The sequence below is a fragment of the Gopherus evgoodei genome, chromosome 5 (genome assembly GCF_007399415.2).
Source record: "Gopherus evgoodei ecotype Sinaloan lineage chromosome 5, rGopEvg1_v1.p, whole genome shotgun sequence".
NCBI classification, from domain to species: domain Eukaryota; kingdom Metazoa; phylum Chordata; order Testudines; family Testudinidae; genus Gopherus; species Gopherus evgoodei.
The window spans coordinates 57775783-57790162 of NC_044326.1; the positions used below are offsets into that span (position 1 = coordinate 57775783).

Below are 14380 nucleotides of genomic sequence, written 5' to 3' on the forward strand. Positions count from 1 at the left end.
GACTGTCTTAGACCTAATAGGCCTAGGCACACTAGCCAATTAAAGTTGAAGGAATTACTACTGAACCAGGCAATTCCTTCAAGTATTACATTGACCAAGCTGAAAGGATTGCTGCTGCTGCTGAATGACAGTTTCAGAAACCAAGTCGTTTCTTTAACTTCCTACTTTTCTATTAGGGTTAGAATTTAAACGCGAACAATGGTACTTCAAACATAAACCAATTTAAGATCCAAATCCTACAAACATGTGCACTCCAACTTCTCTTGAAAGTAATAGCTTTCATTTAAAAAACACAGTTTTTTCCTTCACTTACCTGCCAACACCTAAGCTCAGGGTTCTGCGCTTCCCCCACAAAACTTCAAAGCATCTAAAGCAGCAGAGGCAATCCAGGATAATGGTCTACCTTAGGAATTAGTGGAGAACCCTGAACCCAGGTGAAGTTGTAAAATTCAAGAGGGGAAAAAAGAACAAAGTGAAAAAGCTAACATTCAACCCATCATTAACAACATTTTAATTGGTTTTATTAACTGCCATAAGAGAGTAAATGAAACATCTGTGTTAAAAGTAACATGAATTGCAGTGTAACCAGGTTCAAGAAGCTATTAGCTACCATAAGCACACAATTAGCTTTCTTTTAACAGGCACTGTGCTGACAGTGTATTTTTTACATTTTAAGGCACATCTGTGCTTAAAGCTCCTGAGATAGAGAGAGGTGTGTGTGTGTGTGTGTGTGTGTGTGTGTGTGTGTGTGTGTGTGTGTGTGTGTGTGTGTGTGTGTGTGTGTGTGTGTGTGTGTGTGGTGTGTGTGTGTGTGTAACAGCCCATGTACAAAAAGGACAGCTTTTAAACACTGAGTGTAGCAAATAAACACAGGGCTCAAAACTGGGAACTGCTCTACAGAGAGAGTCTAACTGTAGGGCATGGATCATTGGTGGTCTACACAGCTTATCTTACAACAGTATAGTATCCTTCAGTCTTCAATAATTTTTTTATCCTGTTAATTGCAGCTCACTGGGAACCTGCGAGTTCCAGAAGATTTTTGACCAACTAAGCACACCCCTCTCCTCCCTCACAGTGCCTTCGTGGGTGTATTTTGGTGTAAATTCAACTGAATCAAATTTGCAGAAGATCTCAAAATAGACAAGGTAGTGCATACACACAGAACCAAAGCAAAGCACTAGGAGAAATCAGAGTCTTTAGGGGTTGCGGGCAATGGGGGAATGTTTGGAACTAATAAATATAAGTCTTACATCCAGGGAGAGGAAACAAATATACATTTACAATAGAGGAGGGGAACTAACAGAGCAGCTGTATTCATTTAATCCAAGCAAGTTTATTTTCATCTTCACTTCTTTACCCTGCCCTAGCACTACTTTTTCATATAACTTCATAACACTACAGTTGCACAACAGGTGTGAGATTGGGAGGAGAGCTGCCAATGACATGAGTCCTATCTTGAGAAATGTTCCACAGAATGAAAATGCCTGAAAGACTCTTTCATGGTCAAATTTAAAAAACAAAAAAGCCGCACAACTGAACAAATCAGACTATCCCTACTCCCATTTGTCCATAGGATAAGCAGCATCTCCTACAATTATCCCCAAAACATGTATTGATGAATTCAGATAATTCATTTTATTATCAAGAAAGCAATAATGGTGCTACAAGCAGAAGTAGCCTCTCCGCAGATCAATTCAGCTTTAGACAGGTTAGTCTACATTTCACTAAACTGATCCCTGGGGAACAATATAGTTACAGTACGTGCAATTACATTGGGGATGTACCAGTCCATACAGGGTTTTATAACTGCGAGAAAATCAGTTACCTTACAATAATTTTTGAAACACTATACTGCATAGCGAAACTGTTGCCAGGCAGACTGCTTTGGATCACTACTCTGCCAGCAGTAGGTTGAAACTAGGTAGAGCATCAAAATGCTTTTAGCATGCACTACATTTTTTACATATCAAAAAAAGGGAAACCAAAACACAGAAGTAGTCAACGGCAGGAATGAAGCTAGCACAAAGCAAGTTCTTTTTAATATTAAAAAGGGAACCTACAGTATTTGAATTCCATTGCCCACATACCATTTTGGGAGATGGAGAAGAGAGAGAGAAGAGGCTGAGGTGAAATACTGCAAGTTAAAGATTAAACTTCAACCAAGTCAAATTTGGCCCAAAATGCAGATTGTTCAAAAGAGCTATGAATCTTAAGGCCAACAAGGATGTTTGCATGAGTGGGTTTGTTTTTTTTTATTAATGCAAATGGAAACTTTATTAATAAAACCATTCCCAAGTAGCATCTGCAAGCCAAACACTACAGAATTGTGCTAGGGCACAAGAACCTGACATTGAAACTAACTATTTTATTTCAAATCATCCAACATGTGAAAAATGAGCAAACAGTGGAAGGTAGTGAAAACTACATTTTAAAAATTATTTCCATTTTAATTATGCAAGGTGTTAATGTGACCGATAAGAAAATGTGTGAGGTAATTTAAATATTTTATAGTGTAACAATGTCAGTTTGACTTTTACTATTTTTGTTGGTTTGTGCTATAGTCTGAATTTTGCATACATTTCAACTCGCACTATGACCTAACTTCTCCTTTTAAATAAGCACCACAGGGACAAGGGTAGGAAGGAAGAAGGGGCGCACACCTGAGCTGCTGAATAGACATTTGCAGCATTCCCCATAGCATTAATGTGGACTACTATTAGAAATATGCTTAATTAAAAACTGGGCCCTCTTAAAACCCACACTCATCCCTTTTAAGCCACATGCCCTCCTGATTAGCAGCAGCTGAAGATGACTTCTCTCATCACTGAGTACTGCTAGCTGTGAGACAGCATACCTATCAATTCTAACTTAGCTTGAATGACCTGTGTCTTAAATCTACCCATTGCAAAGAAAAAGGAAAAATGTTGAAATATAACATTCCAGCTCCTGCAGTCTGTGTAAAGCTGATCTAGAAAAAAATTCAGGACAGGGTGAAAGCATCCCCTTCAGTGTGGATACTAGCCAAATTTTCCAAAAAGGGTGCCTGAAAGTTTGTCACACAAAATAGTTTACAACTGTTGGAAATACAAGGGAAACACTGGATCTCTCTGGAGACTATTTATGGGATACAGAGCCTCTCTTCTCTAAGTCACTTTAAAAAAAACAAACAAAAACCCTCCAGATTAAGGCAATGCTGATCAAAAGGTTTTAATATAACCTTGAGAACCAAAATGCTTTATAAACTATAGGTCAAATCATGCCCTCCCTCCCTTAGATATGAATAACCACAAGAAGGAAAAGAAAAAAATATTTCTAAATATTTCAGATGCATCATTCCTTTGAGACAGACAAGTCAGCAGGTTGGCTCTGTAACCACATCACCACAGATGATGGCCCAAGATCAATGGGGAACCCAAGCCCAACTCCACAAATCTCAGGACACTGGTACAGTGTTAACTACTCTGTGCAGCTTCCCAAGTCCCACCCACCACTAAATTTAGTCAGGATCTACCTGTCTAGCTAAGGTATTTATTGGTCCTCCATTACTGCAGAATCTGAACCTCTCACAATCATTAAATGTATTTATCCTAAACATCTCATCAGGCAGGGACATATTACTATTCCCCCTTCACAGATGGGAAAATGCAGCTCAGAGGGACTAAATATCTTACCTTCAGACACACAGGCAGTTTATGGAAGAGTAGAGAACTGAATTTGGGTCTCTCAAGTACCTGGCTATTGTTCCAACCACTGGACCATTCTTCATCTTTAGGGAAGAAACTGTATTGCTATTGGTCACCAGGTTACAGCTGCACCATGGTCCCCACCAAACAGAAGATGCAAAGTAGGAGTAGTGCTGTATATGAGCAACAGCAACTAACTATACTCTTTCTATAGTATTTCTGCTGGAATCAGGAAGTAATTCTACAGAATGGCTGCAACCCCAGCCACACAATTCTATAGAGAGGGTTTCAGCCCCCAGGGCTGACATCAGCACCAAAATGTGTCTAAGGAAAATCAAGTGTCTCTATAAAATGAAGTGACCAACAAGAGTAGCTTGCACCAATCAATAAAGGAAATCAGTACAGCAATTCAATTCACTGCAATTTAATAGATATTTAAACACACAAAAAAAGCAAAGAAATTCATTGAGGCAACAGTACATGCAAGTAATTAATGATTTGACTTCCAAAGACACACCAGCTGTTCTGAGTTTGGGACAGGTCTACACAATTGACAGCATTTCACTGCTGTTGACAGCAACGAGACTGTTTCAGCAAAGGTGTCTGAAGGACCAGGGTAGTCCTCATCTCCCCCCTTCTTTTCATAATTAGTCTGCAGTTTAGTTGCCATTACCACAAAGCTCTAATGACAGAAGCTGTTACATTTGTTAATTTCCCCCACAAGTCCATAAAGACAGATTACACATTTAGTACTTGGGGCAAAACAACTGTATATAAGCAGCAAAGGTTTTGTTTCAGTCCATGAGGGTGCACAATTTTGTTGACTTCTGCAGTTTTTCCAACTACTTAATTATTTATCATGGTCCCAATGGAAACCCAGTGTCAATTAGATGCTCCCCAATATACATTCTTTACTCAGGTGCTGAGGGTTGCTGCTGGGATGCAAAACTCCTGACCAGATACTGGGCTAGTATGCTTTTCCTGATAGTCGGAAAAGACCAACCCACCCACTTCTCACCACTTCCAGTGCAGACTGATTAGCATACGAGATGGTGGAAATTATGTTCTTCATAGTCAGCAGTAAGATCCTCATTAAAAAGTACATGTCCTTTACCTGCATAGCCTCACAAAATTCAAGCTCATCAGCATCGTCTAAATCACTTGCTCAGCATTTTGAGCTAAAGAGTGGCATACCATCCCTGTACTCAGGAGGTGGCTTCACTACAGTCAGTCCATGTCCAGTTTCCACGTGCTCTCATTTAGAAAACTCAGTGTTCTGTGTCGCCTTCCATCAAACCAGTGAGCCACCTATTGCCTCGGATGAGCAGTGCCCCTTTCATTTCAAAACCAGTCCAGATACGTGGCCTTCTTTGGCAACTGTGGCTGTAAATCCCAGCAGCATCTCTTTTTGATGTCCTTCCCTTCATACATTTGTTTCCAGTTCACATTCATTCTCCAGGTCAATCAAATCTTCTCCAAATTTTATGCCTAATAGAACAAGCCAATTAATAGCCCAACTGGCTTGAGTTGAGAGGTTAGTTTCTAACCCTATTTTCCTAGAAGTCATGAGTTGGCTCTGAGCATATCTATCATTACTCATCTTTGCCTACAGGGCAAAATTCAGGTCTAGCCATTCCATCCCTTCACACCAAAGTCACTTTTCACTACACTTTATCACAACTGCAGCCCCTCAGTGGATTGAACGCTGAGGAATGATGCAAGAGTGTGTCATTAATACCCCGCTCACATAGGCCACACCCATCATTCTAATAACCTGAGAAGTTAACAGCAAGATGCAACTTCCTCCGAACATGGGTCTATCATTTGGCAGCACAGATCTATGAAGCTGCCAATAAATGGGATTGGTTTTCAATTTTAAATGGCTAAGAGCCACAAGAACAAAAATGTGTGCTCCTCTCTGCCTCTTACATTTCATCAGTAACTTTTTATATATCAAATACATAAAATTGATTAGACTAATGGTTAATAAATAATACCATCAAGGTAGAGCTCACTGCCAGACAGGACAGTGAACAGATGCCATATATGTTCTTTCAGTAGGAAAGAATGCCATCTTAGAAAATTCTGTTCTGAACCAGATATCAAATCATTTACCTTGAGATTTTTGCAGCTCTTCATGAGATACTTCACATCATAAATGACGGGGAAAAACAACCGGAGTATCTCAAAGAAGTCCAGCTCCTCTTCAGGTAAATTAGAGTTAGTCAGGATTTTGATTAGATAGCCAAAGTCATAACCACTGCAAATTAATCACATATACAAAACAAAGTCAGGCAGATAATCAAAAAAATCCTTCTCACCTCTAATGACAAGTCTCCAATTAGTTAAATTTAAAATTAAAAACAAAAGATAGGGAGGTGTTTTATACATGAATTTAACCAAAAGTTTTGAGGATCATGTGACTCTTCAAATATTAAGAACAGAGAAACACAGGTGTTCTCACTGCAGTTTGCAGAGGACAAGTTTCCACCATCATAAAAACTATCCAAACCGGAATCCATGTTGGCAGTCTCTGCAAGGAGCCCAAATAATTGAATGAACATAAGTCTTTCCTGCAGAAACACTGTCAGTGCAGCATTATGAAGGAGACACTACTTTGCCACCACTGGACCTATTCTCAGAATGTATAATGGACAGATATCAAGCTGGCTCCTCTCATATGCATTGAAAGTTTCTGATGATGAGACAGTAGAGGATCAAATAAGTGATTTCTACTGCTTCCAGAACCTGAAGTGTGCAAGTACACCCTCTCTAGGTAAGGCTGCACATAGTTCCCCTTCCTCTGGGGTTCTGCAACAACAGGAGTTTAGTTTCTGCCTCTACATCTTGTGATTGGAAACCCTTGATACCGTTGTTAGATAGTTCATTTACCCTTTAGCTGCAAATTCAACATGTTGAGAGAATACTGTTATACACTTATTTTAGAGATAGCTGACAGGGGAATTTTCTAACTAAATAATACATATATTGATTGGGCTCAAGAGCTACTGCATGTGGAGAGTTAGACTGTAAGCTCTTCGGGGAAGGGAGTACCTCTTGTATGTTTGGAGCCCTTCTGTGCTGTGCTATCTTGACTGGAGCTTTTGGTGACTAACTCAAAAAACCCCAACACAAAAAACAAACAAGATGCAAATTTGCTGAGGCAGGACTGTTTGTTCGGCTGATATTACTGAACAAGGCTCTAATCCTGCATTGTGTTCCTGGACACTGGATGCCCATACCTGGATGGAGCCTGGATTTCAGATGCAGGACTGGGGTTTTAATTTGCATTATTCATTTCTATCTTGAATGCTACTTTCCCCTGGTTCAAGTGAAGTTATGCTCTTTTATAGGATTTTGTATCACCCTATTTGTATATTATTGATCATCTTTATGATCTTGCTGTTATACTGCCTAAAGGGAGAAAAAGACCAGAAAATCCTTAACAGGAACACCAGGGAAGAACAAGTCATTTCTTAAAAGTCCACTAATGGAGGACAAGAGAAGGTACAGCTGCCTATAGTTCTCCCAAGGGGGTTTCCCATATTCTACCATAGATTTCTAGTTGTTTGAAGGAGTCAGACACAGCATCTGAGGTTCCCACTGCCTCAGTTGTCCTTTTGAGGCTGCAATCCAAAATTTACAGCAGAAGATTGACTCCTTTGCTCCCTGACTTGTAAAGGCAGGAGTTTTAACTGAGACCAATAGCATAAAAATACAGAACAGTCAGCTTGATTGTTTAACAGCTAGACTTGAGATCATAAAAGCAGCTTCTTTTGCTCACACTAGCAAAATAAAGTATTTAAAAAGAAAATCTCAAAAACCTGGGAAATGACATCAAGAACTGAAGCCTGAGAATGTTCAGGGATTAAAGAAAATTGGGCCCCTGTAGAGACTGTAGGTAGCAATCAGGAATTCACTGAAATAATGCTACAGATAAGTCTGATCCCCTGCACCAGAACTGTGCTTCCACTACAGATGGACAGTTATTATACAGTTTAGTATCTGATCTTTTGTTTTTCCACAGGCACCCACCCACGCTCTTCTTTTCTTCCCCCCTCCACACACCCATTATAAGAAAAGTAAAGCAAAGAAGTACTGATTTTGTGCTGAGCGGGACTAGAGTATCAGGCTTCCAACAATGGGCCAGAAGGGACCATTATGAATTGATCATCTAGTCTGACCTCTTGTATAACATAGGCCACAGAACTTCCCCAAAATAAATGATGGAAGTTTGTGGTAGCAGACAAATGGTTTCTTTTAGGTATTCCTGTGGTTTTAGTGATGCAGTTTGTTCCAGGGACATCATGGAGAACGGGGTGGCGGCAAATCACACCAGGAGTGTTAACAGTGGAATGCTCAATACTGTGGATTACCCCCTCCCAGTACGTGGACATTTAAATCAGACATCTGCTTCTTGACAAGAAACACAGGCTAGTTTTGGTCAGTTCACCACCTGTGAATCTCTCTCAGACATTCAATAAATCTGAAGTATTTATACACATTCCCAAATATGGCCATGACAACCATCACAGACTGCATTTCACAAGCCACAGTACAAGGTTCAAGCCATCATATACAATGCCTTTATACTACACTTGTGGTGGTTACTAAGCTCCACCACTTATAGAACATAACAATTACCATTCCAGATCAAGCCTATGGTTAGCTTAGCTTGGCAATCCATATCAGACGGTAGCCTGTGCTGGACACAGTAGAGAAAAGCACACACAAAAAAAACCCTAATGAGGAATTATGTAATTACTTGCCCATTAGGGAAGTTTCTTTCAAATACCCGGCAATTGGTGGTTTACCTCCTGAAACAAGGGCTTTCATTCCTTCTATTTTTATCCCAGCTAACAAAATTATTCAAAGTTACGATGTCTACATCTAGCCACAATCCCTGAAGTTATATGGCAACATATGCACACAACCATATATTTTAAAGGAGCATAGCTAGCTATAGGCAATTGACTGAGAACCAAAAGTTTCTGAAAAGATCAGAAAAGCCCATACTTTTCTTTCCTTTGCCATTACTCAGGGGAAAAAAAGTTTAAATAACCAATTAACTGTGCATTAGGTGTTTTTCTCAAGCTACCAATAGACAGTTTGAGAAATATCAAAAGCGAGAGAGGCTGGAAAAGCTTTATCCCATTTTAAGATTGGAAAGTTCTATTTCTGGACTAGAAAGTAGCTGCCTACTTGACAGTTTAATTGATCTTAGCAAAATTCAGTGGCCACAAGGAATTGCAAGGTTTGGGGAACTCACTTGTTTACACAAGACTTGCTGGAGAGAATTTAACAGAACAACCTTTTCTCCCTTACTCTGTACAACAAGAATGTACTGAAGTTAAGATTTAAGAGTAGCTGCACATCAACCTATACAACTGTTGAAGGAGTCAACATGCAAACGCCCGGGCAACATAACTATCCTAAAAATTAGCATTCAAGCTGTTCTATGGTTTGACTAGAACTGCTGTGTTGTAATTATCATGCTGAGCGCTTCCAGTGCCTACTGATTACAACAGGGGTTTGGGTTTCAGGATTTTATTTAGGCCTCTTTATTTATCAGAAGAGGCACTCCACTACCCATCTTTGACGTTGCTGTTCCTTTTCTGGTTTAGCAAGGTTATTGGCTCTCTGTGGGGAAGCTGCAGTATACAAACTGATAGCCCTGGAAAAGCATCCCATATTGGTGGCTGTAGGAGCCTCTGGCTGCACAATAACTTAGTGCTATGTCAGGATGCCACTGAAGCTGTTAGTAATCCAGAGACAGCTTCCTGAATAGTTTTCCTTCAAGCTTATTAAAAATGAGCCTTGAAATAAGGTTGTGTAAAAGTTCCAAAAAGTACTGACTATACAAGGGTAACAGTAAAATTAATTATGCATGAAATGATGTCAAATGTGCACGCACAGAAATTTTTGCTATGTTAGGGGTTACTTGGAACTATATTAAGTAAAGAAATACTTTTGAAGTCAGCAGTGTCCCTTAAAAATGACTAATTTGTTTTGGAGGACCAAATACATTTAACGCACATCACCACTGCAACACCCAAGAATGCCTATGGTTAACAGAAAACACTGGTTGTCCACTGTGACAGAGAAGCCAGGTCCCAGCTTTGCTCCATGGAACTCTCAGAGGTATCTTTGAAAAATCAATTTGCAAATAGCGAATATCAAGGAAACAAGATGCAAAGTTAAGATATTGACTCTCAGAGCATCATCTTGAGAGGTACTAAGCATCCACAACTCCTAATGAAGTCAATGAGAATTCATAGAATATTAGGGTTGGAAGGGACCTCAGGAGGTCATCTAGTCCAACCCCCTGCTCAGAGCAGAACCAATCCCCAGACAGATTTTTACCCCAGCTTCCTAAATGGCCCCCTCAAGGACTGAGCTCACAACTGTGGGTTTAGCAGGTCTATGCTCAAACCACTGAGCTCTCTCTCGCCCCCCCCCCCACGCCCCCAACTGTAGGTGCTCAACATCTCAAGACACTAAAAATAGTCCCAGTAAACTTGGAGTGAAGACACACACCATGTCTTTGGATCTCCCCTTAAAGAGAATACTTCCCTCTGCTGAAAGATAGGAACCATGGCTCAGGGGGGGAAATCAAGTGAATACCTATTACAAGTTCTGGTATCCAGAAACTACATATTTTGGAATAAAAGACTGGTGGGTGACTGTGTGCAGCAACTTTTATTGTTTGAACATATCTTCTCTGTAATGCTTTCACCTTAAGAATAAATGTGCTTGCTTAGTAGGCTTGCTTATGTGGTAACTCATAACTGCTGGCAATATGTTGTTCATACCTTTCAAAAAGTAAGCAAAGAGCAGGCACTGGCATAGTTAGACAGTTTGGCTTGCTGGAAATAACATAGTGTAGGGTAGGGAAATGTGCAGCCTGAAAAAGATCAGGGAGGATGACAAACACGGGACTCGGCTCAAGGGATGCAATGTCTGGGAGCCAGAGCCTAAAAAAGAGTGCCATTGCTGGACCACAAAGGGGAAATACAAGTGCAGTTGCTCTGAACTGTGACAGTGGGCAGCACCTCATAAGATCAGGTTTGAGTATACTTGCTTACACTTAGGTGACTAAAAATTTCCTGACTCCAAGACCTTGTCTACACTAGACAAGGTTTTCCAAAAATAACTATATTGGCAACCCTCCCAACGGGGAGACTGCTCATACCAGCAAAAGAGCTGTTTTACTTGTATAACTTATACCAGTTCCCTAAATGAAATAAGCTTTACCAGCAAAAAGAGTTTTGTCAGTATACTGTGTCTCCACTATGGTTTCTGCCAGTATAACATCAGTTAGCCGATGTGATATTCCCCATACTTCTAACCAACATAGCTACACCACTTCAGTTTTGCTGTAGACCAGATCAAAGATGGTGGTGAGATCTACTTTAGGGTCAGTGTTCACTACAAACGTAACTGAGTTAGGGGTTCTCTGAAACACAGCTGTCCTCAATCCTGTTGCAACACCCATCCAAGGATTTATGCCAGTTACAGGACACTTAAGACAGACAGGTCCTAGTCACACTAGTAGTTGCAAATCATGTTGTGAACAGATCAAGAGACTGGTCTCCTGGTTAGCTGTAGCTGTAATTCAAAACATATCCAAAGATTAAGTCTCCAAAGAATCAATGGATTCTTTAAAAGTATTGTTCAAAAATCTTAATAGTCTCCTGAAATAGCTCCGTCTCAATATTTAAGAGCTTTCCTCACTATTCCTGTAGATCTCTCATCTCTATAAAATCTTCTATATTAATGCCAAAAGACTGATAAGTATAAGACCATCAGTTGTTGATATCTGTAAGTGTTCAAAATAAAGAAAAATATTAAAATTGCATGCTATCTACATGCTCTTCATTCCCTCTCTCTAGGGACAAAATACACTTATTATTCCTTTAACTTCAAACGCAGTATTATCAACAGAGTTAGTGTCATAATGGCTTTGCCTCCCTTGTTTACACATTTGCACTGGTAGCTTTTGGCTCCATTCTTTGTTAGATTTTTTTATTCTCTCAATTATTTGAAAATCATCAACTAATAAATACTGAAAAGAGGTTTCTTTTCTCAATTAAGAGCAAAGCATCAGTATATAAAGATGAATAAAGGGTCTCCCTATTTTTTTAAAACCTGTATTAACCATTAATTGTGTGTTACCATTGTGTATGGTAAACAAAATAGGACTGTAAAAGAGTTATTTATTCTCAGCTAAGATATTTCAGTCACATTTTTAGGAAGCCTTTGTTCCATGGCCTAGGAGCCAATATTTAAGACAAGTTGAGGGCATTTAAACAGCAGCAAGTCTTCAAATTCACTATTGGCTACAAGAGCAAAATTTAGCGTTGGTGTTTAATTGACTATATGAGTCCATTACACAAATGCAAGATTTAAACTCCTACCAACAAGGAGACTTTGTTTAGATATTTTAGAGGCTTAGTGTTTATATTTCCTGTTCCATTCTGTGCTGGAAAATGCATTCATATAATTGAATAAAGAAGAGACATTTGAAATTTGCTTATTGTTGCTGCTATAAATAGAACTTCTTTAAGCTATTCATTCTAAATCTTAATGATCTGCAGGTGGACAGAGTGATATCCAGAGTGGATATTCCATGTGGGTGGGCTGAAACGCAGGCTACTAAATCTCAGGTCATGTCTATACTACAATCTTAAGTCAACCTATGTTAGGTCAGATTTACAGCCACTGCAGTAATTACTGCAATGGCTAATGTTCATGCTACCCTCCTTCTGTCAGTGGTGCACAACCTCGCACAGAGCACTTCCACCAACTGGAGAGGAGCAGTGTGAGGGGCTGAGAGCCAGGGCTCTCAGTTCCACGCATCTCCTCATCAGGAGCCCAGCTGGGACCTCAGGGAGCAGCAAGGCTCCCACTGGGGAGTGGAGAGCCCATGCAGCAGCCCACGCAGGGAGCCTGGGTGGCAGCCTGCCTTGAAGCAGAAACCACGCAGCAGCCCAGCTGGGGAGCCAGCTTTCTTGTCAATTTCACAGCTCAGTGGAGCCATAAAATTAACAAGACAGCTAACAGCCCAGGTAAGGAACGCAGTGTCTACACAGACACTGTCTCACCCTAACTACACTGACATAAGCCCTATGCCTCTCGTGGACATGGAGTTATGTCGTCGGTGTAGTTGGGCACTTACATCGCCAGGAGCAAGGCTGTAGTGTAGACGCTGACCTAGTTACTGCCTTATGTCAGCCTAACTCTGTAGCAAAGACCAAGCCTCAGTCTTAGCTGAGGAGGCAATTTAAAGAAAAATGGTTCTGTGGCTATCAAATTAGTAGAAAATGTTCATATATATTTTTTTCAAACTGCATGATTATCTATAAACACTGATATCTAAAACATTTATTATGAACTCAATTTTTAAAATATTTTCCCAAATTGGAGAAAACATTTATTTTCATTACTACTTGTGCACATGTTGCATAAAAGAAGAAAAAGCACCATCTGCTGGATCAGGAGAAGTCTTAAGACCTTTCTACCCAGGTCTGAACTTCAGTTTGCCCATCTATAAAATGGGGCTAGCACTACTTCTTTAAAAGACACCTATGAAACAAGAGCTGCATGTATTTAGGTATCATGAATATTTACCTGATCATTATGGCAAAATTTCTAATATGCAATGCCAGTCTGAACATGCACAAGAAATTCTGAGCTGACTCTCAAGAATATCCTTTATTTTCTAATTTGTCATCCACACTTTCAATCTGTTCAAACATGCTCATTGCTATATTCAAGTTTTACATAGGACTACTGTCAAACAGCAGATAAGTGAAATACAAGCCAAATATGGTTATCAAACCAAACGCCTACTGAATGGACACCCCACAATTCTATAATCATATTGTATCTGTCACACTGGATGCAAGTTTCAGAACTTTCACCACTTGCAACTTTCAGCTACTTGGAACTCAACTATTTTATTTGAGATTTTTTGTTAGAGGGACATTTTGCTTAGCACAGGGATCTAAGGCTTCACACATTAACCAGCATTTCAGTCTATCAGGTACCTGGCTTAAAATGCTCCTTAATACTGCTCTATATCTCCAGTACATCCCCTACGGGACCTTGGCATTCCAATAGAATACCAGCATTTAAAAGAATGCTGCTTTCCAACTTGCATGCTACATTCAGGATTGCACTTGCATACTCCTGGGAGAATTCTGCACCACTGCCACAGAATTCACTCCCTCCACAGAAAATACATTCTGCCTTGGAAGTGATGCAGTTCTGCCTCTTGCCCACCAGAGGCCATTGTGGCACCAAACAGCCTGCTGCATTAATGCTATTGGCTGTTCTGGCACCCATGGTGGCTTCTGGTGGGCAAAAGGTGGAACTGCAGCACTTCTGGGATAGAATGTATTTTCTGTGGGGGAAAAATGTCTGTGCACCTGCAGTGGAACAGAATTCCCCCAGGAGTACAAATTCATCACAACACCCTGCCCACAGAGCCAAGTTAGGACAGAGTAGGGCACATGGTGCTGCTGGAGGGGTGGGGGGGCCGGAAGTGTCACAGACTGGGGCTCAGAATGGTTGGGGGGGGGGTACAAACTGGAGCATGGGCTCAGAAGCTAGTGGGGTGACAGTATTGAGCCAGAGGCTTAATGGGAGTGGGGGTGCATGGTCACACGGGGAGGAGGCTGCAGGAGGTGGGGTGG

At 40.5% G+C, this 14380-nt stretch overlaps 1 protein-coding gene across 1 annotated transcript in view; it reads right to left on the reverse strand.

Moving 5' to 3' along the window:
- CNOT7 (CCR4-NOT transcription complex subunit 7) overlaps positions 1 to 14380 on the reverse strand; it is a 30903-nt gene that overhangs the window by 6926 nt on the left and 9597 nt on the right. The window contains exon 3 of the mRNA XM_030565490.1: positions 5799 to 5943. Coding sequence (XP_030421350.1) covers positions 5799 to 5943 — 145 coding nt within the window. The remainder of the gene's footprint in view (positions 1 to 5798; positions 5944 to 14380) is intronic.